At 36.6% G+C, this 25,226-nt stretch overlaps 1 protein-coding gene across 1 annotated transcript in view; it reads left to right on the plus strand.

Annotated features, from left to right (window-relative positions):
- SMYD3 (SET and MYND domain containing 3) overlaps positions 1-25,226 on the plus strand; it is a 684,321-nt gene that overhangs the window by 172,988 nt on the left and 486,107 nt on the right. Inside the window, exons 3-5 of the mRNA XM_057726238.1 lie at positions 14,063-14,170; positions 15,746-15,803; positions 18,011-18,147. Of these exons, the coding sequence (XP_057582221.1) occupies positions 14,063-14,170; positions 15,746-15,803; positions 18,011-18,147 (303 nt within the window). The remainder of the gene's footprint in view (positions 1-14,062; positions 14,171-15,745; positions 15,804-18,010; positions 18,148-25,226) is intronic.

Consider the following 25,226-nt stretch of genomic DNA (forward strand, 5'->3'; position numbering starts at 1 on the left):
AAATAAAGGGGGTAAGAGAAAATGATAAGGATTGGGGGGCTATATGTATGTGTATGTGTGTGTACATGTATACGTGTACACACATATGTACATATACATACCTATATTTAACTTCTCTATATATCTATATGTATATCCGTACCAGTATCTTTATCTGTATCTATATATCTATGTCTATAGGGAGATAACTATTTCTGTATCTGTCTGTCTACCTAAGACCTCTCAGGAGGTGGCATTTGAGTGGAGACTGGGAAGAAGTAATCAAGACATGTGAAGATTGGAGAAGGGAGTTTCAGGTTGGATATACATCAGGTGTAAAAGCAGGAATGAATATAGTGCGTTCAGTGAAGGACAAGAAAGCCAGTATGGTGGACCAGAGTAAGCAACGAAGAGAGTTGTAGGAGATAGATGAGAGAGATAGGAGGGGCCAGGTTATGAGGCCATTGTGTATGATGGCTAAAAATAAACATTTTGTTCTATGTGTGATAGGCTGCTACTGTAGGGTTCTGGGAAGGGGAGGGGGATCAGTGTTATGGTATGATTGGGATTTTAAAGGAATTTTTCTGACTGCTCTTGGGATAGGTTATAGGAGAGCAAGGGTAGAGGCTGAGAAACCAGTTAGGAGGTTGTTACACTAGTGTGGTTGCCATAGGATGGTGTCTAGAACTAGAGGAGTAACAGCAAAAAGAATTGGTTAGATTTGGAGTATCTCTTGAAGGAAGAACTGACTGAATTTCCTCATGGATACATGCATTCATTCATTCATTCATACATGCATTCAAGTTGAGAACTCAGCATATGCCAAGCACTGATGTAGTGAAGAGCTTTTTTTTTTTTTTAAATAAACTTATTTATTTTATTGGCTGTGTTGGGTCTTTGTTGCTGTGCGTGGGCTTTCTTTAGTTGCGGTGAGTGGGGACTACTCTTTGTTGTGGTACGTGGGCTCCTCATTGCTGTGGCTTCTCTTGTTGTGGAGCACGGGCTCTAGGCGCATGGGCTTCAGTAGTTGCAGCACATGGGCTCAATAGTTGTGGCTCATAGGCTTAGTTGCTCCATGGCACGTGGGATCTTCCTGGAGCAGGGATCGAACCCGTGTCCCCTGCATTGGCAGGCGGATTCCCAACCACTGCACCACCTAGGAAGCCCTAGTCAAGAGCTTTGATGGCTTGGATTAGAGTGGTAGCAGTAGAGGTGGTAATGAATTATTGGATTCGAGATGTATTTTGCAGGTGTGGTTGAAAGAGTTTGCTAATAGGTTAGATATATGAGGTGAGACAAAAAGAATAGAGATAGAACTTTTAAGTTTCTGCGCTCAGCAACTTTGGGCGAATGGTGGTGCTATTTAGTGACTTAAAGAAATCTTAGTGAAGAGTAAGTTCTGAGAAGAGAATTCTAATTTACAAATTTTTAGTTTAGGCCTATTAAACATATACATGGAGATGTTGAATAGGCAACTGAATATACTTGCTCAGAGTAGGGGCTGGGACTGCATGAAAAAAATGTAAGGAGAATGAATATGGGGATGGAGAGAGAAAGAGAAAAATCAAGAATGACTCCTTGGGGACTTCCCTGGCAGTCCAGTGGTTAAGACTGCAGTTCCAATGCAAGGGGCGTGGGTTCAATCTCTGGTTGGGGAACTAAGATCCCACAAGCTGCGCAGTGCGGCCAAAAAAAAAAAAAAAGAATGACTCCTTGGTTTTTGGCAGTAACTGTTATATGCCTATTAGGTTCAATTTCCTTTTCTCATGTCTGTAACTTTAAACAATATGTGCAAGCCACCATCTATGTTTTATCAATTATAGACAGTATCTCTTGATTCCCTACTTTTAAGGTGAAGATATTAGTATTCCCACTCTTTCCTCTATCTCTTATCACTCTATTTTCCATAGTTTGCCAGCTATACCTTTACTTTAATATTGTCAAAGTTAATGATATTTATATGCTGCTCTAGAACACAAAATTAAGTAATGTGCATTGATTTTAAAAATTCAAAATCAGCAAAAAGTCATAATAAGTCATTTTTAAAATATCGCTTTCCAGATTCAGATTCAATGCCGTCGCATTCAAAGTCCCACAGATTGATAAGCTGACTGAAATGTATGTGGCAATGCAAGAGACTTAAACTGAGTCCCTTATGTAAAAGAAGAGCAAAGTTGGAGGACTTAGACCACTTGATTTAAACGCTTACTCTAAAGCTACAGTAGTGAAGGCAGTGGTGTTAGGGTAGACATATAGAGCAATGAATACCATAAAGAGTCCAGAAATTGGCCCCGTTCTGTGTTCTTTTATGTGATAGTTAACTGTGGCCAAAAGAGGGGACTCAAACTCAGGAAAAACCATTTACTGTAATCATAGATCCTAGAAACAGGAGGCATGGATTGCTGCACAGCATCATGTGGGAGAAGCCTAGAGTGGTCAGGAGACAGAAAGGAGAAGAGAGGGGAAAACTGAGGCTAGAACCTTTATGAAGGTTTCTGCAGGAGAGGTAAGGCAGGGTAAGGTAAACAGTTTAGGATTGGCTGCTTTGAATAATCCCAGAGGGCTTTGAGCTATAGAAGTGGTCTCTAGTTGCCTGGTACCTGGCTCTATGAATTTGAAAGCAGTTGTAGGAGGTAGGGCTCTGGATTGGTTAGTTTGCATATCAAAGGCATGTTCCCTGCTGAGCCCTTTGCTGTCTCTAAGAATTGGCTAGCTCAGGGATGGGCAGCCTCTCTCCAGCCAGAAAGGTTTTTAAGATGTCAAAATATCATAATATACAGAAAATTTTAAAAATATAAATACAGCCCTACACATATATAGCCAGTTGATTTTATACAGAGGTGCCAAGGTAATTCAATGTTGAAAGGATAGTCTTTTCAACAAATTGTGATAGATATACACATGGAAAAGAAATGATATAAATACAGTTTTCTCCCACCAAAGTCTCATAATAGATTACAGGCTTAAACTTAAAAGCTAAAGCTATAAAACTTTTAGAAGTAAACTTAGGAGAAAATCTTTGGACTCAGGGTAGGTAAAGTTTCTCAGACTGAATGCATAAAGCACTAACTATAGAAGAAATATTGATGAAGTGAACTTTATCAAAGATGAACCCTTCTGTTCTTTGGAGGACATCACTAAGAAAATGAAAAGGCAAACCACAGGCTAGGGAAAATATTTGTAATGCATACATATCCAACCAAGGAGTTGTATCCACAATTGTTAAACAGTGCTTACATTCAATAGAAAGATAATCCAGTAAAATGGACCAAAGAGTTGAATAAACACTTCAGTAAGGTATACAGTATAAGATGCTCAATATTATTACTCATCAGAGAAATGAAAATGAAAACCACGAGATACCATTACATACCCACTAGAATGGCTAAAATGGGAAAGACCGACTATACCAAGTGCTGACAAGGAAGTAGAACAACTGGAACCTCATTCTCTGCTGGTGGGAATGTGATATGTTACAACTGTTTTGAGAAAGTTTGGTAGTTTCTGAATGTGTTAAATGTACACTTACCAACTAACCCAGCAATTCTACTCCTGGTAGAGAGAGAGAGAGAGAGAGAGTGTGTGTGTGTTTACACACATAGATACACACACAATTTACTATTACTCAGCCATAGAAGAGAACTGTTGATACATGCAGCAGCATGAGTGAATTTCAGAAACATTATATGGAGGAAATAAAGCCAGATGGAAAGAAGTAATACTGTTTCGGAACAGGCACAACTAGTCTATAATGATGGAGACCAGATCACTGGTTGCCAGGGATTGAGGGCTTGAATGTAAAGACCCACAAAGGAACTTTTGGGAGTAATAACAATCTATATCTTAATTTTGGTGTTGGTTACATAAAACTATACTCTTAAAATGGATACATTTTATTGTAATGTAATTTATATCTCAACAAATTCTTTAAAAAATATTGCTCACTGAAGAATCATCAAGTTTGCATAGATCTTCTTTCTTCCCCTGTGATAAAGTGATCACAACCGTTTAAGCTACTCAAAGAATGAGACTGCTGTTTGAGAAAACCATTATAAGATGGTAAGCATTGGGGAAAGAAGACCAAATAGAAGGCTAAAGCAATGGTCTAGATCAGTGATACTCTATCATCACATTCAACTAGAGACTCCATTTTTTTTTCTTTTTTCTTTTTTAAGAACTTTTATTGAGATAGTTAACAGAGAATAAACTGCATATGTTTAGAGTGTACAATTTGGTATCCAAATCTCCCAATTCATTCCCCTCCAACCCTCCCCACTTTCCCCACTTGATGTCCATATGTTTGTTCTCTACATCTGTGTCTCTATTTCTGCCTTGCAAACCGGTTAATTTGTACCATTTTCCTATATTCCACATATATGTGTTAATATACGATATTTGTTTTTCTCTTTCTGACTCACTTCACTCTGTATGGCAGTCTAACTAGAGACTCCATTTTAATACTTCACTGCTTATTTAAAATCATGCCAATAGTACGGAGGTGTTTTGGGACTCTGTTATACAGACTTCAGTTAATTCTCTTTTTCACTCACCTTTCAGTCCCATTCTCTGTCCCATATGTAGTCTTCAATTCTAAATTCTTGTTGGAGTTATGCTTGGAAGGAGTCAAAGACTTTGAAGGTAACTTCCTCCAAAGTTACCTGACTTTGAGGTGACCTCCTTTGTCCTGTTTTTGTAGCCTATTCTCTTACCCCCACTTTATGATTTATATCCCCTCATGCATTGATGGCCCTTTTGGTTCACTTTGGGAGTTAAAAACTTGATAATTACTTGTGTTGGGGAGATAAAATGCATGTGCCCCATCTGCCACATTCCACTAGAACTTGGGGTTGATGTTTTGATTGATCTAGCATGGAAATTTCTTTCAAAGAAGTCTATGGGGTGAATGATTTATTTTGCTCTTCCAGCTAAAATGTATCAGGTCATTCCATCTTAATATGACCTCTCACTAGATCAGAGGTTGGCAGCTTTTTCAGTAGAGGGTGAGATAATAAACATTTTAGACTTTGTGGGCCATAGGATTTCTATCATAACTATTCAGCTCTGTTGTCGTAGTGTAAAATTAGTAAGTGTATACACTATGAGTGTGACTGTGTTTCAATAAAACTTTACAAAAGCAAGTGGCAGAGTGGATTGACCTTGTACTAGGTGATGATTGACTTACTTTGGGACTCTAATGTTGTTATTTATTATAAGGTTCATCAGTTAACCAGGAGACTGCAATTCCCATTTTCCTAAGGAGTAATAATTTATTCTTGTTTCCTTTGTCAGCTTTTTGCCCTATGACCATCCTCCTGCCTTACTCTGTCTTTATATTTGGACCTATCTGTCTAATTTGATTAAGGCTAGTAGAAGGGCACTCTTGTTCTACATTTGATACAGCATCCAGAAAGCTTTTAAAGTGATAAGTCTAATATATATCACTGGGTCTCTAGTGTGCTCTAAGGAGATTTTATGCAAGATTTTAATCAATACCTGTCAGTCAACTGTAGCTTGTTAGACAGCATGCTTAGCTTTCCAGTTTTCTTTTCCCAGTTTCCAGCTTTTCAGGTCTTCATGCATCTGTCAACCTGTAATTCATTAATGTAATACATTTGAAGCATGAAGAAGGAGATATTATTTATTTGTTATTAAGGAGTCTGTAAGTGAATGGAAAACTGTTAGGTCTCTTTTCTTTCCTGCAAGTTGCATGGCAACTCAACTATCTAAGTTTTTCCCATAGGAGATCTCTGTAGATGCTTGATTGTGAGTGGAGTGAGGCATGAATATGTGTTTTAAAAAAATCACAATATTTCACATAGAAGATGTTCAATTAATAGTGGTTATAAATTACAAGGAACTTGTTGAATAAGCTGGCTTAAAAGAATTCGTTTTCTTTTTTACATATTTAAGCCAATTTCTTCATCTTTAAATGACCCCAAATCTGAGGAAAATACCGTTCCAAATTTTCAGTTCTCTGTAAGCCTAACATGGGGAGGTTTCATGCCTTTTTGACATAATTCAGATATTTGTTAGGAATGAATATTACAGAATCATAGATTTTTTATCATTGAGAGGCTGCCTTAGAGATGATTGAATCTAGTCCTCTTGCAGAATAAATGTCTAGTGAGCCCTGGTTGTGAATTAGATGTGTTTTACCCAAACTGGGCTCAATATGTATTAACTCTTCCCACACTCCCTCCCACAAAATCATAAGCTGCCCCCAAAATGAGTATTTAATCAATGTTAAGTAGTATTTAAATGGGTTATTGAGCTGTAGTGGCTTTGTATCCAAGGCACGGAGGGAAACGTTACAATAATAGTGTAAAGGTTATTTTGTGTAAGAAAGAAGTAGTAAATGGATTTTCTCTTTCTATTGTAACATCTCATTAATCCTCTGCTTTCATGATTAAGCAATCAAGACCATCTCAGACTGACCAAAGCAAGAATTATTAGAGATTTTCCTGACCTTCTTTTTGCATGGCCTTAATTTCAAATAAACAATGATAAATATATAGTAAATTATATCTCCTAAATGGTACTGATTTTAGAATAAATCATCAGATATCTATTGAATGCCTGTTGCATGCATGATGCACCTAATTTATAGTATACTTAAGAAAACCAGACATTAACAAATAAAATAATAATATTTAAAAATTGTTAAAAGTTTACTGAGTCTTTACGTTGCAAAAGATTTCATTGGTATTACAAAAGAATTCATTGAAACTTTTTTTTAACATTTAAAAATTAATTCATTTAAAAGGTTTTTGTTACAACCAGGTTTTCCAAAATAAACAATGAAAAGTTGTGTTTATTAACAGTGATTTTGCTTTCTCTTTCATGTAAAAGTTCTTCCCCCGAATTGCAGTTACTAGCTATAAGAAAGCTAATTATGTTTGCTTTTATTTATAAATATAATATATGATATTTGTAGAAGATAACAATACTGGGAAAGCATAAGGAGAAAAACAAAAATAGCTTTTTCTTATAGGAAAAGCTGGGAAATTATTGCCAATTTTCCAGTATTTTAACAAAGCTACAATGAGCATTCTTAAGCTTATTTATGTACATGATTTAAATTAGGATTAATTGCATTATAAATATTATATCTGTGCCAGCAAAATGAGCATTAAAAATCCTGATGTTCACTACCAAACACCCATCAGAAAGATTAGGGAAACAATTCTAAGGACAAGGTTAGAAAGGCCCCACTTCCCCATACCCTAGAAACTTCTGAATTAATGTTATTTTCATTTATCTTTGCTACACTAGTGGGTCACCTGTGTTATCTTGCTTTTATTAGCATTTTTTGGGTCATTTGTTTGGTTTGTATTTTTTGTTTATTGGCATTTCTTTTTTAGCATGAATTTTCTCTTCATGTACTGCACTTTTTCCCCCTATTTTTATGGAAATATCATTTTCTTAGTTATTTTAAAGACTGCCTGGGGCTTCCTAGGTGGTGCAGTGGTTAAGAATCCGCCTGCCAATGCAGAGGTCACGGGTTCGATCCCAGCTCCAGGAAGATCCCACATGCCGCGGAGCAACTAAGCCCGTGTGCCAAAAAATAAAAAAAAATAAAAAAAAAAAAGACTGCCTTGTATTTTGGAGGCATTTAACACTATCTGCATATATATTTTAAATTTTGTTTTCCTAGTTTGACCTTTATTTTTCAACCATCTTTGTGGTATTCGGTTTTCTTCCTTCTGATTTACAAGTTATTTATTTTTATGTGGTTTAATGTGTACATATTTTCATTTATACTTTCTGGGTTTTATGTCCTGGTTTAGAAACTCTTTTCCTACCTCAGTATAATAAAATGTTAATTCTTATAGGGCAATAGTTTAATTATAAATATAGAATAGTATTTTGTTGTTTAATCTATTTAGTATATATGGTGATCTTTTTAATTTTGTCTAGCTCAGCGGTTTTTCAACCTTAGCTACGCATGGAATTCCCCACAGTGATTGAAAACAATTTAGACACCTGATGCTATCTCACCAGTACTATGAGACTCTCTGCATTTAAAAATATTTTCTTATGTATGTGCGTGGTGAGTAACTGTATCATTATTCTAGATCTAGGGTTTTCGGCTCTCTTAGACCCAACTCCATCTTTCTATGATAGTTATTTTTATTGTCTCCTCTACTATCTTGAAGTGAAATTTCTTAGGTAATACAATCTACTTAGTTACATATTTCAATATTAATACCATTTCAAAATTCAGTATCAATATTAATACCACAACTGGAACATAAAGGAGAAAAAACTTGAAGACAGCTTAAAATAATATGTACTTTAGTGTGTAAATACTCAGGTGTGACTAGACTAGAAGACATAATTAAGAAATCATGTACTTGTACCTATACAGAGTCACTGTGGAAAGGGAAGTACAAAATGCAGATCAGAAAATGTGTTTTATTGGTTAACACAAATACTACAACTGACGTTGGCTTCAGTGATATGCTTTTATGAAATATTGAATAATTTTAGCTAAAGTTCTTAAAATGCAGTCTTCCCTTCATTTACCCAGAGAATTCAGTGCTATTAAGACTACGTTAGGGACTTCCTTGGTGGCGCAGTGGTTAAGAATCTGCCTGCCAGTGCAGGGGATACGGGTTTGAGCCTTGGTCTGGGAAGATCCCACATGCCACGGAGCAACTAAGCCCGTGCACCACAGCTACTGAGCCTGTGCTCTAGAGCCTGCGAGCCACAGCTATTGAGCCTGTGTACCGCAGATACTGAAGCCCATGTGCCTAGAGCCCGTGCTCTGCAGCAAGAGAAGCCACTGCAATGAGAAGCCCGCACACCATAACAAAGAGTAGCCCCTGCTCGCTGTAACTAGAGAAAGCCCACGTGCAGTAACGAAGACCCAGTGTAGCCAATAAATAAATAAATTTTAAAAAAAGAAAAAAAGACTATGTTAAAACAAAGTCTTTGCTTTCATATGTGAAAGGAGGTTTAGTTCTAGGCTCAGACAATTGTAAACAAGTTTGTCACCTTTATAGAATGTCTGATTGTACGTTTAAAAGTCCTGTTGGATTTGGAACAGTTCTTCATTGTGTGGAACTGTGCTGTGCAGAATGTCTAGCATCTCTGGTTCCTGGCCAGTAAGTGCCCATGGTGCTCCTCAAGCACTGTGACAAAAATACCCCCACAAAATTCCCAAACAACTCCCAAGATTAGGATTACTCCCATTGGAAACCAGTTTATCAGTTTATGTTCCAAATCAATATAAATACTATAAAACATATGAAAATGCATAGAATCTGAAGTTGTTTTTGAGTCATACATGTACTTATACATGGAATTGAGTCAAAGACATCTTAATTTCTTTTTTCTCCATGTAAAACTCTTGTCTCTTGTTGTCTTTGTTTCTTAATGCAGTATTTTAATTTCCTTTCTCTTTCATGCTAATTTGTGCTTATTGTACATCATCGATAATTTTCAACTGTGAGAACAGAAAACATTACAGTCAGTATTGTGAACAAAATCTTAATTACATCCTGTATTTGCAGTAATAGAAGAAAATAGAAAAAAGTAAATCAAGGGGTTATCTTTGAGAAAGTGGTAGATATATAATGTGTCTCTTGAGGCCTTGACCAAGGTTAAAGTGAAAATATAATGCCTGATGTTTTTGTATAATTGTGACGTTTTGCTTCAAAGTCAAATGCAGTTGCTTAGAAGATTTCATTGTAAGCCTTTTCTGTGGTATGCTTCTATTAGTAAGCCTTATGGTAAGATGTGACCCTAATGTTTTAAAAACATGGTTTTTAATATCATGGTAAGAAATGGAGTAGGTTGTAAAGTTGACCCTGTTGCAGGCCAGTTTCAAGTGGTGTGATTACTTGCCATATTTATATAGATCTGATTTGGCTTTTAGATGAAAAGAATGAACATCTTTTTTTGCTGAAGCAAGTGGAAAGATAAGTATGTTGTCCGATGTTTTCATGCAGTGATCTGGGAATAGCCTTAAGAAATGTATTGTCTAAATAACGGCAAGATCTTTTTTGACTCACCCCCTAGAATAATGGAAATAAAAACAAAAATAAATAAGTGGGACCTAATGAAACCTCAAAGCTTCTGCACAGCAAAGGAAACTATAAGCAAGACGAAAAGACAACCCTCAGAATGGGAGAAAATATTTGCAAAAGAATCAACAGACAAAGGATTAATCTCCAAACTATATAAACAGTTTATCCAGCTCAATATCAAAAAAACAAACAACCCAATCCAAACATGGGCATTTCTCCAAAGAAGACATACGGATGGCCGAGAGGCACATGAAAAGCTGCTCAACATCACTAATTATTAGAGAAATGGAAATCAAAACTATAGTGAGGTATCACCTCACACGGGTGAGAATGGGCATCATCAGAAAATCTACAAACAGTAAATGCTGGAGAGGGTGTGGAGAAAAGGGAACGCTCTTGCACTGCTGGTGGGAATGTAAATTGATACAGCCACTGTGGAGAACAGTATGGAGGTTCCTTGCAAAACTACAAATAGAGTTGCCATATGACCCAGCAATCCCACTGCTGGGCATATACCCATAGAACACCATAATTCAAAAAGACACATGCACTCCAATGTTCATTGCAGCACTGTTTACAATAGCCAGGACATGGAAGCAACCTAAATGTCCATCAACAGGTGAATGGATAAAGACGATGTGGTACATACATACAATGGAATATTACTCAGCTGTAAAAAGCAATGAAACTGGGACATTTGTAGAAACATGGATGGACCTAGAGACTGTCATACAGAGTGAAGTGAGTCAGAAAGAGAAAAACAAATATATGTGGACTATAGAAAAATGGTACAAATCAACCGGTTTGCAAGGCAGAAACAGAGACCCAGATGTAGAGAACAAACATATGGACACCAAGTGGGAAAAGCAGGGAGGGTTGGAGGGGGGAATGAATTGGGAGATTGGGATACCAAATTGTACACCGTAAATATATGCAGTTTATTGTAAAAAATTAAAAATTAAAAAAAAAAGAAATGTATTGTTTACTTTCTAATTACTGTTGAGAAATAAGAGCTCAATTTTAATTTTCTTAAAGAAATAAAATCATTTTTGCCAAGAGTTTTCTGAAGTTTGGAAGTTTCATTCCAAATAATGTCATCTAACAGATCAAATGATTCATTACCTTGGGTACATGTTGTACCCTGGTATTTTTCCCTGGTAAGCTTCCAGGAGGCTGAGCTGCTCAAAACTGGAGGTTTTAACAGGAGAGTTATGGGTGATCCCTTATAGTTAAGTATTGATTAAAATCTGCTCTTAAGATCATTTGATCCATTATCTTAGCCTTATTTTACTAGGTGCGATTCTTTTCCAGCTAGACGCCTGCTATCAATACCAAACGAAAACTCTTCCACCAAAACTGTGGTTCTCCCTTCACTCAGTAATCAGAAATATCCACTCTTGAGTTTCCTTTCAGTGCGAATGACTGTGAATTTGTCTGCTTAACTCACCTTTGTTCAAAGACCAGCTAAAGAAAAAAAGTGTATAGGTATATTTGAGTCAGTATATACCAACCTAACTTCCCAAAGGATGGTAGTAACAGTCATAGGAGACTCTTGTGTTAACTTATTTATCCAAGTTTCTTAAATACAGAGCATTTTAGAACTTCTAGTAAGCTTAAATATATTTCAAATCTCTCAGCAGGGTCTACAATATGAAGTGTTTTTCAAACTTATTTGGCAACGTAACCATATTTATTTTAGGGATCTTACAACACATTGGAACTTTCTGATTGCTGGTCTAAGACTACCCCCTGGACAATAGAAACCTTTTCTTTCACTGGGTTATATTCTACTGACATTAAAGTAGCTCTGTGAAAGGCCATTGTTGTGAACTGTTGTCGAAGACATTGGCCAGTATGCTGATTAGCATTCTTGGAATAAATCCCTCCTGTGATTTAATACTTGGTAAAGCTATGTGTTTTTCTCTTCTGTCAGATGAGAATTATGTAAACCATTATGCTTTCTTTTTGCCTTGCCTGTAAGGCAACTCAAATAAATGTTGCACACAAGCATGACAATTACTTAGCTCTCCTGTTTAGCTTACTAAGAATTTATACTCTCCTCCCTTTATATTTATGTAGCTTGGTAGTTAGAGCCCAGCTCTTGAGCCTTACTTTCTTTCTACCATTTGGATTATTGTGAAAATCAAATGAAATATTTTTTAATTGCTTAGCCATGTGTTTCACACGCTGTAGAATGCTAAGTAAATGCTAGAGGACTATTTGTTTTTCATAATTTTAACACTTTCTGTTCCTAATTTTACTACCTTATTTCATACTTATCTTTACTTTGAAGCAACTCAGTTTTATTTAGAAATGAGTGAAGTATAAATACTTAAAAAAAAAAAGATCACTAGAGCATTGCCATACTGGATATGAAGGAATGAAATGAGGCAACTGTGAGTAGAGGTAATAGAAGAAGTACCCTTTGTAAACAATGTCTCTGTACTTCCCTGGTAGTGCAGTGGTTAAGAATCCAACTGCCAATGCAGGGGACACAGGTTTGATCCCTGATCTGGGAAGATCCCACATGCATCCAAGCAAATAAGCCCGTGCGCCACAATTGCTGTGCTCTTGAGCCCACAAGCCACTACTGAGCCCACATGCTGCAACTACTGAAGCCCACACGCCTAGAGCCCATGCTCTGCAACAAGAGAAGCCACCGCACTGAGAAGCCCATGCACTGCAATGAAGAGTAGCCCCTGCTCACAACTAGAGAAAGCCTGTGTGCAGCAACGAAGACCCAAAGGCAGCCAAAAATAATAATATAAATAAATAAAATAAGTTTAAATTTAAAAAATTAAATTAAAAAAAATGACTCCAGAATTTGGTTTACAAGGAAATAGCAGCAGACAAACCACGCCTTCACCCAGCAAGCTGATGTAGGTGAACTGGGTACTATTGGGTTGGCCAAAAAGTTCACTCGGGCTTTTCTGTAAGATGTTACGGAAAAACCCAAACAAACTTTTGGGTCAACCCAATATTTTGGTTGTGCTGCATGTTGTGCTGTATGTTGTGCTGTAAGTGGAAAAGAGAAAGCTCTTCTAGGGGGATTTTATAGGCCCAGAAACTGGGAAGCATGTTTATAATTTCTGAAATAAGACTGAATGTAAGCATCAGGCGTTTCAGTGATGGAACTTCCAGCTCTCACGTGGCAAAGAACATATTAGATATTTGGTCTACTTGTCTCCCACTCGCCAGGGTTAAATATTAGATACCCTGGATGTTGTTGTTTCCATATAGAGGTAATCCCATGTAAAGGGAGTCATGGCATTTCTGACACAGGACTGAAGGTTACTGTCTGCCCATGCAGTCCTCTCACTCCTCGTGTTGCAAGAGTGGCGACTGGCTCTGTGGTGTCTTCAGCCCCACGAGCTCGTGATTAGGATCCTGGGTTAAGTGACTGTATAATTTATTGTCCACATCACACATTTCAGAATGAAAAGGGGCACTATTAATAATTAGGCCAGGACGACATAAATAAACCAAGACAGTCTTGGGTAAATATGACATTTGGTCATTTTAGTTAATAATCCCTTCCTATGTTGTCTTCAAAAACAAAAAGATTTTCTGTTTTATGTTAGTCTTCTTGATATTTCTGTACTTACTGTAGCAGCACAGAAATTCAAAAAACTATCTGCCTTGTTTTGATTTTTCTGAATTATGTGTTTTATTTTCTAAGCTGGTGTGATATTTTCTTTTTGTGTTCAAAATCACTATCTATTATTGAATCCTACTTAATCACCTAAAAGACTATCTTGTAAATTATTAAGAAAGACGTAATGATTCTTTCTTGGGCTCTACCAGCCAGGTAATAACCTTGGGACAAATTGAAGGACAGAGGTGAAATGGAAGCTCTTTATGTCCATGCCTGGTAATTGCACTCTGAATCTTGAATTGTTAATAGTATTAGAATCTTGCTTTCATTTTCTATTTGAAGTAATATTTAGGCTGTTGAAATTAAATTAATGTTGATGACACTCAACATTCAAAGCCAGTGTAAATGAAAGTTAAATTTTTGTGTCTTCTGTGTCCTCATCACTCTTGTCTTACAGAAAAAAGCTTGGCAGGACCACAGGCGAGAATGCAAATGCCTTAAAAGCTGCAAACCCAGATATCCTCCCGACTCTGTCCGACTTCTTGGCAGAGTTGTTTTCAAACTTGTGAGTATAAAACTCGCAAAATATGCTTGGATTTTAATTTAACATAAGCAATTGCAATTGTGTGTATATTTAAATCTGAATTTAAATCCTTGTTAAGGTAGAAGGTGGACTATTCCAGGGAGTATGTTAAGACAGAACTTGCTGTTTTCCTGTTAATCACAGCATCAGTGGCAGTGAGGAAGTGCATGGCCCCTTTTTGAAGGCCATGTGTGTGATCTCCTGTGAACAGAAACATAAGGTTATATGTTTGGGGCATGAGATGTTAGTGGTGTCTGTTCAATTGCCTTTATTACTTTTCTGCTGAGAAATAATGCACAGGGCAAGTATATAATTTTTTTTTTTTTGGTTCTCTCTTCAAGTGAGATTTTATTTAGATGATAATTAACTGAAGAGTGCTTATCTTTTGTTTTTGCGTTTTGTTTTTTTTTAAAGCCAACATTCATTGAAATTTTTTCTCCCATCCCTTTCCCTACTCTGCCAAAGCAGCTAGTGAATTCTGTGAAATCCCCCACTGGTGACACCTTCCAGTTTTGTTTTGTTTTTTTTTTTTGCCAGGCTTTAACATGAATATCTCTTTATTGCAGGCTTTAGCTCTGTTCTGTCCTATTGTTTATTACCTTTTTTTTTTGCAGTAAAATTTTATAGAGGATTTTAGGAATTTAAAAGTATATACCTAAAACTAATGCAACATTATATATCAACTACATCTGTACTAAAAAAAATGGACTTAGAATACCAAATGGGCATTGTCTTTGAACTCAATATACAACATCTGTCATATATACTTACTACTATTTTCAAATGTACATATTGTGCTGAACTAAAATACACAAATTTATTTTAAAGCTTTAATAAGTTCAGAGTAACTTTGTCATTATGCATTTCTTTAATCACTGGATATTAAAAGTATAATAATATGATATTTGAGTCTGAACTTTTTTTTAACTTTATTACTGAAAAGATAGAGAACCACTTTTAGAGCAGAAATGGGTTGCTTCAGAATCACGCAAGGTACCCCTGACCTACCGAATCAGAATCTAATAGAAAGCAATTGTAACGATAGCTACCTTCTAGTGAGCACTTACTATTTCCAGTCTCTGATATACCTTATTTCATCCCACAACAACTCAGTGCTATTATTACTGAGTTTCGCATAAGGAAATTGACTCCTCTTGACTCAAGGTTAAGTAACATGCCCAAAGGTTGCACAGTTTGTAATAAACTCTTATTTTTATTCATCCATCTTTGCTTTTCTATGGTAATTAGTAGTATAGTCCTTACAAGTCTGGTGTAGAATGGGGGGGGGGGTGGTGGAATAAAAGTATGGAAACTTCCTGTAAAAGAATTTTGCATTTGGAAATTGAATTGGTGGGTCAAGTTGCAACACAGATTTTATTTTTAAGTTGTGAAACTGATTGAATAATTTAACTCTAAGAAAGTGATGAAGAGAAGAAATATATAGAAAATTGTCTTTTTAACAGACTTGCATTTGAATATCTAAAGATAATCAAGCATATTCATTTATATATTGAAGCACTTGAAATTGTTTTTGGTGTTTTCCCTCTTTCTTCATAGATGGAAGAAACACCCTCTGAATCGGAGAAACTTTACTCATTCTATGATCTGGAGTCGAGTAAGTGTTTGTCTATCAGAATCTTAAAAGTTCCATCATTTACTTGCTGAGCTGATGAGTTGCTTTATTTATTTATTTAACAAACTCTTTTTTAAATTTTATTTTTAATTAATTAATTTATTGGCTGCATTGTGTCTTTGTTGCTGCACGCAGGCTTTCTCTAGTTGCAGCGAGCGGAGGCTCCTCTTCTTTGTGGTGCGTGGGCTTCTCATTGCAGTGGCTTTTCTTGTTGTGGAGCACAGGCTCTAGGTGCGTGGGCTTCAGTAGTTGTGGCATGTAGGTTCAATAGTTGTGGCTCACGGGCTCTAGAGTGTAGGCTCAGTAGTTGTGGCACACAGGCTTAGTTGCTTTGTGGCATGTGGGATCTTCCCAGACCAGGGCTCAAACCTGTGTCCCCTCCATTGGCAGGCAGATTCTTATTAACCACTGCGCCACCAGGGAAGCCTGAGTTGCTTTATTTTTAACTTTTTTTGTCTCTTTATTATGTGAGACTGAAAACCTTTTCCTGTTTTTATATAGACTGACACATTAGCTTATTTAATTTAATCCAGGGTAGATTTGGCCAAATAGGAGTTTGTGAAGCCATAGAGGTATCCAAGTTAGGCAGTGAGGGGAGTATAACCCTTAGTCCAGTTAACAGAACAGTTTTACTTCTGTTTTCCCCTCCCTGTTTCCCTTCTTCCCACTTCTCATTTCTTTTTTTTTTTTTTTTTTTTTTTTTGGCACACGGGCTTAGTTGCTCCGTGGCATGTGGGACCTTCCTGGAGCTGGGATCGAACCCGTGACCTCTGCATTGGCAGGCAGATTCTTAACCATTGCGCCACCTAGGAAGCCCCTCATTTCTTTTGATGTCAGGAAACAGTAACAGTGAATGGGGGGGCTCCGGGAAACATTTAGGTTCACTGGTCCTTTAGTTAATAAGGAAAGTAGAAGGTACCAATGACTTGCACTGACAGCACTGAGCGTTTTTCTTCTCCTGAACTACGACCACAGTGGCCAACCTTCTTGAGAACACTGAGAGGCTTTGCAACTCTGAGTGTTAAGTGAATGTAAGGTTTAATTTTCTTTCATATTGGCACAGATCCTCTTCATTGAGGTTGTAAATGACTTTAAGTCAAAAGTAGCAAGAGCTCATGGAGTAAATTTGCTACACAGTTTAATATTTCTGGATGTAGACAAATAAGATGATCTACTACAGATTTATGGTTATGGGATCCCGAGTGCCATTAATAATAAATTATTATCTAAAAAACATTGGATTAATTGTTCTATTGAACAAGTAATTTCAAGAAAATATGTAGACCTGACATGAGCAACAGAATTAGGTTGTAGTTCATCTTGATCTATCTTTTCAAGTTTTAATAAAGAACTAATTAGTCACTTTTTCTTGTTATATTACTGCTAGATAATTAACATCTCTTGCAGTGGATTTTACTATGAACATTAGCCCTGCTCAGTAGCAGTGTCATACATGCTGCCTTAAGTGAAGTGCTCTCAAGTGTTATTAATTGAATTGTGCACTCTTAGCCTTCACACTCCTTTGTGGTATAAATGAAACTGAGTTTTTAAAGGGGCGATATTGGCTTTCGAACTTTCTCCTTCTGTTTGGGTTGAAGTAGTAGCATATCTTGTTTACTCAACCTGGAAAGAACTTGAAGGTGAGATTTCTTTGCTTGACCCATGTTGTCTTCTTGATGTACTTTTTACTTGACAGATTTCACCAATTTAAACTTAATTTAACTGAACTTTTCAGTTCTCACTTTCTGTTTTTTTTCTTTTTTTGTCTTTGAGATGATACTGTTTATCAGTTAGTCATGACCTGGTTGTAAATTGTTTCATGGAAAAGTCTACCTAAATTCACTAAATAAGCATTTATGGTGGTTTGAACATGTGTGCAGAATGATGTAGAAAATCTGCTAACACATCATTACCGATTTTGATCTTAATGTTTTTTCATCTGTGTATGTGTTATTTTGTTTTGATAGGTGCTTGATCTTATTTTGTAGATGATGTTTGGCAGAATTTAATTGATAACATATGTAAAATGATTTATAGTTGTCAAAAAATTAAAAGATATGCATTTGATCTCTTTCAGAATGGAATCTAGGGCAGGAAATATCTGGCTTAACAGGTACCATTGAATACCTGAAAATTATCCATTGAAAGTTCACTGTGCGATTGTGCTGTTTATTTTCTCTTTAAAAAAGATATTACCAAACTGACTGAAGATAAGAAAGAGGGCCTCAGGCAACTTGCATTGACATTTCAACATTTCATGAGAGAAGAAATACAGGATGCTTCTCAGCTGCCACCTTCCTTTGACATTTTTGAAGCCTTTGCAAAAGTAAGTGTTAACTTTGGTGTCTTTGCTAATGCCATAAATCAACCCTTTACTCCTTATTTTGTTGTTGATCTGTGAAAATCCAGGCTTCATGCCTTTATCACTCTGCTGCCTTAATGAGTAGAGAATGGGAGAATGTATTGCTTATAATGAAAAGAGTATTACTTTTACTGCTTTATCAGGATGCTTATTCGTGGCCCAAGTATGTTCATTGTCAACTCTCAAAGCACGCCCTCAAAAGAGTGTGCTTTGTTTTCTCAAAAGAAGGTAACATATTCCATTATTTCTTACTAATGGATTTAGGCTTGCCATTGAGTTCGTTTAGTTTTGTGGTGGTTGTTTCAGCAATGGAACCTTCTTTGAAGTGAAAAAATTATTGGAATACATTTCTTGATTAAGTGAATTCTAAATAATATGACAATATAACCATTTCTGATTTAAAAATAATTGCCTAAATTGCCTAAAAAGTTGTTTAAATGTTTCCAGTCAGTAAAATCTTAGATTAGGGATATAAAATGGGTGTAATTTAATACATTGTGGTCTCTTGGTAATGGATACCCGAGTGCTCTTTTTGGAAGTGATTCTGAGGGTTTGTTTGGGCCCAGAGAGAAAGAATGCACTGATTGATTCTTGGGATAGGGACAAAGGAACTGATATATCCTTTGTTATTATCATGTGTTTGCTGTTGTTCCTTTGTCATATTGTGTGTTTGGATTTGTTTACATATTGATCATATTTTAATAATAAGTAAAATTTTACATTTGAGGGTGATTTTTGTCAATTTTACAATTTATAAGCACACATCCAATGACATTTTTAAAGTATGTTTTATAATCTGCTATTTTCTAAGAATTTAATTGTGATTAGTGTGATTGCTACAGATTTGTTTTACCCAAATGTATTTTTATTCTTTAAGGTATGTTCTTACGATTTTCTGATAATATCACCTTAACATTACATTCTGGTTTGTCTATAATTTAAAATTGATTTCAAAATATAATGGTTGCTTAGAATGCATCTGAGAAGTTTCTCATGTTTATTTCATATGCTTCTGAAAATTATAACCTATAGTAGAGCTGTGTGTACAGTGCACACAAGCTCTTTTGATGTTACACACTGTACACAAAGTACACAAATGTTACACAAAGTAACACCTACTGAAAGATAAAAATATACCTTATGATGACTGTAACTTCATTCCTAGTATCTCCTATTGTTGGAAAATGTTCAAGTGCTAATTACTGTAGTTATTAGTGCTCATAATAACTATTTAAAAATACTTTCTATTGCTCAATGTAAAATACTTTCTATTTCTCAACTATCTTATTTCTCTTGTTTCTTTTAAAGTAATTTTAATCTCATATATCTTACGGTGAACTTTTCTCCACGTAGTGTAGGGGGAAATTCTGTCATTATGATTAAGCAGACAAAATTTTAATAATATCCTTTCCTTCTCCCTACATACTTAAATTTGTTATTGCTATAAAAGTAAAACGTATACATCTTTGTAATTTATGGGGACATTGGACTCAGAGCTGTGATTTCTGTCTTAAAATATAAGTTAATAATCAGAGGAAAGCAGTATTAACCTGTGGCTCCTGTACGTCCTTGTAAAAGTTTTGTTTATATTTCCTAAATTGCAGTTATTTTTCTGCTTATAAATTTGTCCTTAAAAGAGAAAATTCTCCTCCCTCTCCCCTCCTCTGCCCCTACGCCATCCCTGTCCTTCCTTTTTTTATAGAGTAGAATAGTCTTAAATTAAGCGAATCAGTATCCTGCAAAGCTCAGGGATAAGCCTCTGAGCTTATAACTTTGCAAGCGTGTGATGACGCAGATCATGACAGATGCGTTGGAGGTGGGTGGAGAATGCTGGACAGGGAATTTTCTCCCTGTCTATTGCCCCCTCCACGTCTTACTGGCATAGAATTAGTCAAAGAGAAGAAATGGGCACCACAGAGAGGGCTGCCTTCTGTTGTTGCTCCTGCATGTGCAGACTGTCGGCAGTGGTTCCATGCTGACCTGCCTTTCTCAACCTAAGGAACTAACTGTTTTTTATAATTTTATTTATTTGTTTACTTATTTATTTATTCAATTTTATTGGCTGCGTTGGGTCTCTGCTGATGCATGCGGGCTTTCTCTAGTTGCAGTGAGCGGGGCTGCTCTTTGTTGCTGTGCGTGGGCTTCTCATTTCAGTGGCTTCCCTTGTTGCGGAGCATGGTCTCTAGAAGCGCGGGCTTCAGTAGTTGCAGCACGCATAGGCTCAATAGTTGTAGCTCGCGGGCTCTAGAGCGCAGGGCTCTAGAGCACAGGCTCAGTAGTTGTGTCACATGGGCTTGGTTGCTCCACAGCATGTGGGATCTTCCCGGACCAGGGCTCAAACCCGTGTCCCCTGCATTGGCAGGTGGATTCTTAACCACTGCGCCATGAGGGAAGCCTGGAGCTAACTTTTGAATTTATGCTTTAAATAAAGCTGGCTTTACCTGGCCTCCATAAAGAAAAGCCTGTTTTATGTTTTGCTTTCCCTTCCACTCATTTATGTTCATTCAGGTTCTATGCAAGTATTAGATATGCGAAGCTTATGTTTTGGCTCATTTCATTGTCATTTAAGACATAAGGAATCCTGAGAGCTTCTCCAAATTTGTTTCTATCTGAATTTTTTTGAATTTTTTGATTATGGACTTTTCCAAACACACACAAAAGTAGAGAGACAATTCTGATGAACCCTCATGTTTCCATCACTTGGTTTCAATAATTTTCAAACTTGTTTTATATCTGATAGATTTCACACAGATGTTCTTTTCCTTTACTTGGATTTCCAAACATTCCTTAGTTATTCTTTTGTTATCAGGCCTCTTGGCCTCCTGAGAGAGGTGTTTGTTAGTGAATTCACTGATCAGATTATGCAAGTTTTGTTTTGTTTTTGTTTGCAGGCCAACTATGTGCAATGCACTCTTGGTCCAGGATTATTGAAATATGTGGCTCATTCTAAATCTGAAAATTACCTACCAAGGCAAAAAACCTCAGCAAATCAAAGGCTTACTCGGGGGATATGCATATATTTATCAAACTTGCACTGCCTGGAAAGGAAAGGGGTTGGTGGGGGATGAGAAGATTCTTAATCCTGAGAGCAAGTTTCTTCTCTGCTGAGCTGATAGCTTTTTCTATTAGAAGACCATGATTAATGCCTCAAAGGTTGGCAGTTTATATTTCGAACAATCTAGGGTTTTCTGTTGAAAAACAGTGTATATTTTCTGTTGGACTAGGTTCTTAGTGCCTCTTGTACTTCTGCTGCTCAAGACTTGGTTTTACTTGGAAAATGCCCCCCCCCCCCCGCCCCCGCCAATTACTCCAAAGACATTTTTGTGTAGTCTTTTTTTTTTAAGTTATATTTCTAAGTGTTCCTTTTTTTCTCCACTTCCTTATTACTAGTATGTCGACTTAAAAAAAATGCACAACATGAGAGTTGCAAGTTAAGTTTTATTTGGGGCAAAATGAGGACTGTAGCCCGGGAGACAGCATCCCAGATAGCTCTGAGAGACTGTTCCAAAGAGGCAGGGGGGAAGATCAGTATACATGTGGTTTTGGTGAAAGGGAAAAACAGGCAAACAAGCACATATTGTTTACAGAAGGTTTCTGCTAGTCTCCTGCGTGTTACTGCTGGTCACGAGGAGCAGTCGTCACCAGGAAGGATTTTAGTGTTTTTCTAGATATGAGGAGATACAAGAATTGGGCTCATAAAGTTGGCTCCTGAAAATATCTAACTATCTAAAGACCTGTTCTGCCAGCTTTTTCCAGAGCACAGAGTGCCTCATTTCAGCTCTCCACCCTGAACACCTTTCAAGGGGTGTTGGAAGTCAGCAGCTGCAGCAGCATGTGGTTTAATCTTTGTCATGGTAGATGGCAAATGCCAATAGCGAATGCCAATTGTAGTTGACAAGTATTAGTCTCCCATTCCCACCCCCCGCCCCTAATAGCAGTTGGCAGTTGGGATTTAGAGGCTAGGAGTTTGTTGTATAAAATATCCTGTCCACTTATGAATTTGTTGCCTGGTTGCAAAACTTAAGTAGGAAGGAGAAATTTTTCTAGGGGAGGAAATCAAGGAGGACTTCACATAGGAAGCAGAAATTAATGGCATGAATTTCAGAAGAGAATATGGTATTGGGAAACAATTATAGAGAATGGTCTAGAAATACCTGTGGGGAGTGAGGGTGTACTGACTCTAACCCCCTGGGCTAAGAAAAATATGTTGACTTCCTGTGGAGAAGATTTGAAAAGGCACTTTTTACCAGTGGAATACATGTTTCAGTTATATTTAGTGATTACGATAAGAGTTTGAATGAAAGTGTGATGCTTAAAATGTTTGTTTTACTTTAGGTAGTAATAGAAAATTAGTGATGGTAGTGGTATCTCCAGAATTTCTAAATAGTGGGGCTGCAGAGTGATGATCTGGTTGAATGGAAAGGTGGGAGTGATTTGCTTGAAGCTTTATTTGCATAAAATTTTTTTTTTTTACTTAGATTGTGTGTTACTTGTGGATGTTGCTGAATGTAAATAAAAGCATAAGGTGTGAGGGAAGTGGTGGTTTGCCACTGACAGTAATGAAGGTGGTCAAAGAGTGGGAGATGTACTGGAGATACTTGTTAATGAGAACAGTGAAGACATGTGATTATTTATATATTCATCAAAAATAGAAGCCAGACTCATCTCTGCTGGCTCTTTTTCAGATTGTTTAGAGAAGGGAAGATTTATGTTTCCATCTCTACAGGCCCCTCCTCCTTCCCACTCCACAACTTTTTTTCCGTCCACTTCTATTTTGAAGTAAAATTTCAGGTTAGATTTCAAAATGGATTTATCTTGTCAAGACAACTCCTATGGTTCAACCTGTTGATTGAGTTCTAAACATTAGCTACAAATATAGAGAATAATGATGAATATAAACCTTTAAAAGGTGAGAAAATTACAGTTAGAGAGGGGACAAGTTTAAATGGGAGGTTGAATAGTGGTGTGATGGTTAAGTCGCTTTTTCAGATAAGTAAGTGAAATTCTCTCAACCTCGATTTCCTCATCTGTGAATGGGAATAATAACTATTTACAGATTAAAGTGAGGATTATTTCTCTAAAGTACTTAGGGCGTCTGACATGTTATTAATTTCTACTACTGCCGCCCCTATTTCCCATCTTTTTTTGTATCCCGATATAAAACTTCAGCGTTCGGTGTCTCCCTGTGTTGTTTATGTAGCCAAGACTGTAATCTGTAACCAAGTGTAAACCAGAGTCACAGATGGTTGCTTACAGCTGTGCCCAGGGCTGGTATCCCATGCTGAGAGCTACCTATGTTATTGAGAAAAAAAAATCTTGTGAACAGGAAATAGTACCTTTCCCCTAGTAACTGGCTTGATTTCAGCCCATAGCTATTGTGGATAGAAATCATTTATCATGTCCTGCATTCATCACAACTCCATGATTTCAGAGTAGTTCGTTGGGATTTCATGTAGGAAACATAAAAAGCAAGCTTTCTAGGATGAATGAAATGTTTCTCACACACGAATCTTAAAAGGATGAGATTAAATTATAAGAGTTTTACTAGTTGTTATATCATAGTTCACTGAAACTACGTGGAATGTATAGTATTTCTGTATTCCATCCCCCAAACTTACACTGGCAATTACTGGTAACGATTATTCTAAACTTAATGTCAGTAGACTTAGTCCTGAGCTTATTTTCTATGCATAGCATCTATTTTTTTAGCGGTTATTGTACAGGGTTCTAGAAAAATATACTTATTTTTTCCTGGACTCATAACTTCCTTTTCTAACAATGCATTTGGTAGACTGATTAGGATGTGGTAAGCTCTGAACAATAAAATAGAAAATGGACTAGTTGCATAAAATGTTTCAAAACCAGGCATTCAATTGGAAACAACAAGAATGAAAGTGACCTTCCTGACCACAAAACATATGTCATTGTTAGTGCTGCCAGAGCTCTGGCAAAGTACTTTTTAACTCGATAATATTATACAACTGCAACAGAATGTTTTGATTAAAAGTTCCACATCTGTTTGAGAAGATGTTCCCTCTTTTTTTTCTTTTAAACAAAATAATTTTCCTGGTAGAATGTTATTTTTATTCTTTAGGGCACATCTGTGACCTCCAGAGCTTGCCTTCCAAGCTCTAATTTTTAATGCTGTTAGTGGCAGCTGGTTTTGCAATGTGTGCTATGGTTGTATAGATTTGAAAGGGAGAATTTTAGAATGTGTTTTTTGTACTATGATAAAGTTTACGTTCAGTTACATTCTGAGTAAATTCTTTTTCACTGGGGGAGAATTTTTTTTTATTGGAAAAGCAGTGGAGAATGGGTTAAAACAAGAATCTTGCTGATTCATAGGATGAAACAAGGAGAGATTTAATATTTTTGATTGAGATATGTTAGAAATAGGACACAGATGATGTATTGAAGATTATATAGTTATATTTGCCTGGTATGTGCCATTAGCGTGTTCGTAAATAGCCTATGTGATATTCTGCCATAACCTCATAATTTTAGTAAAGTATATAAGTCATCATGGAGGAAAAAAAACTAAGTAAACCCTTTTTGGGTTGTTTTTTTTTACTTGCCAAAGACTGGTGTACCTCAGTAAAAACCAAGAACAAATTTGTTCAGTTTTTAATGTTAAATTTTTCGTTTAGTTAGCCCGCTCATTCTGGATGTGCTGGTGCTTTGTTACTTCAGTGTTGCTGTTAGGCTTATTGGTGGGACAAATATTACCATTATTGTTTTGAAAGGTCAGGAGTGTGTGTGTGTGTTTGCCACTTGGGAATTTCAAGTTCATATAGGACCAAATTTTAGAGCCTTTTTGTTGATCAGCCTAGTTGGATTTCACTACTGTAGCATGCTTTAAAGTAGTAAAGAAAGCAATCTTTTGAATTAGTAAAGTGATGAATTATCTAATTACAAAGTTTATATGAAATGGCAGTATGATAACTTTGACTGCATTACTGAATGATCCCCGTGACTGATCAGATGTGCCTGGATTCCATTAAGGAAAAATATGCCACTAAATATTTAATACTAAAAGCGAGCAG

The sequence above is a fragment of the Hippopotamus amphibius genome, chromosome 3 (genome assembly GCF_030028045.1).
Source record: "Hippopotamus amphibius kiboko isolate mHipAmp2 chromosome 3, mHipAmp2.hap2, whole genome shotgun sequence".
Lineage (NCBI taxonomy): Eukaryota > Metazoa > Chordata > Mammalia > Artiodactyla > Hippopotamidae > Hippopotamus > Hippopotamus amphibius.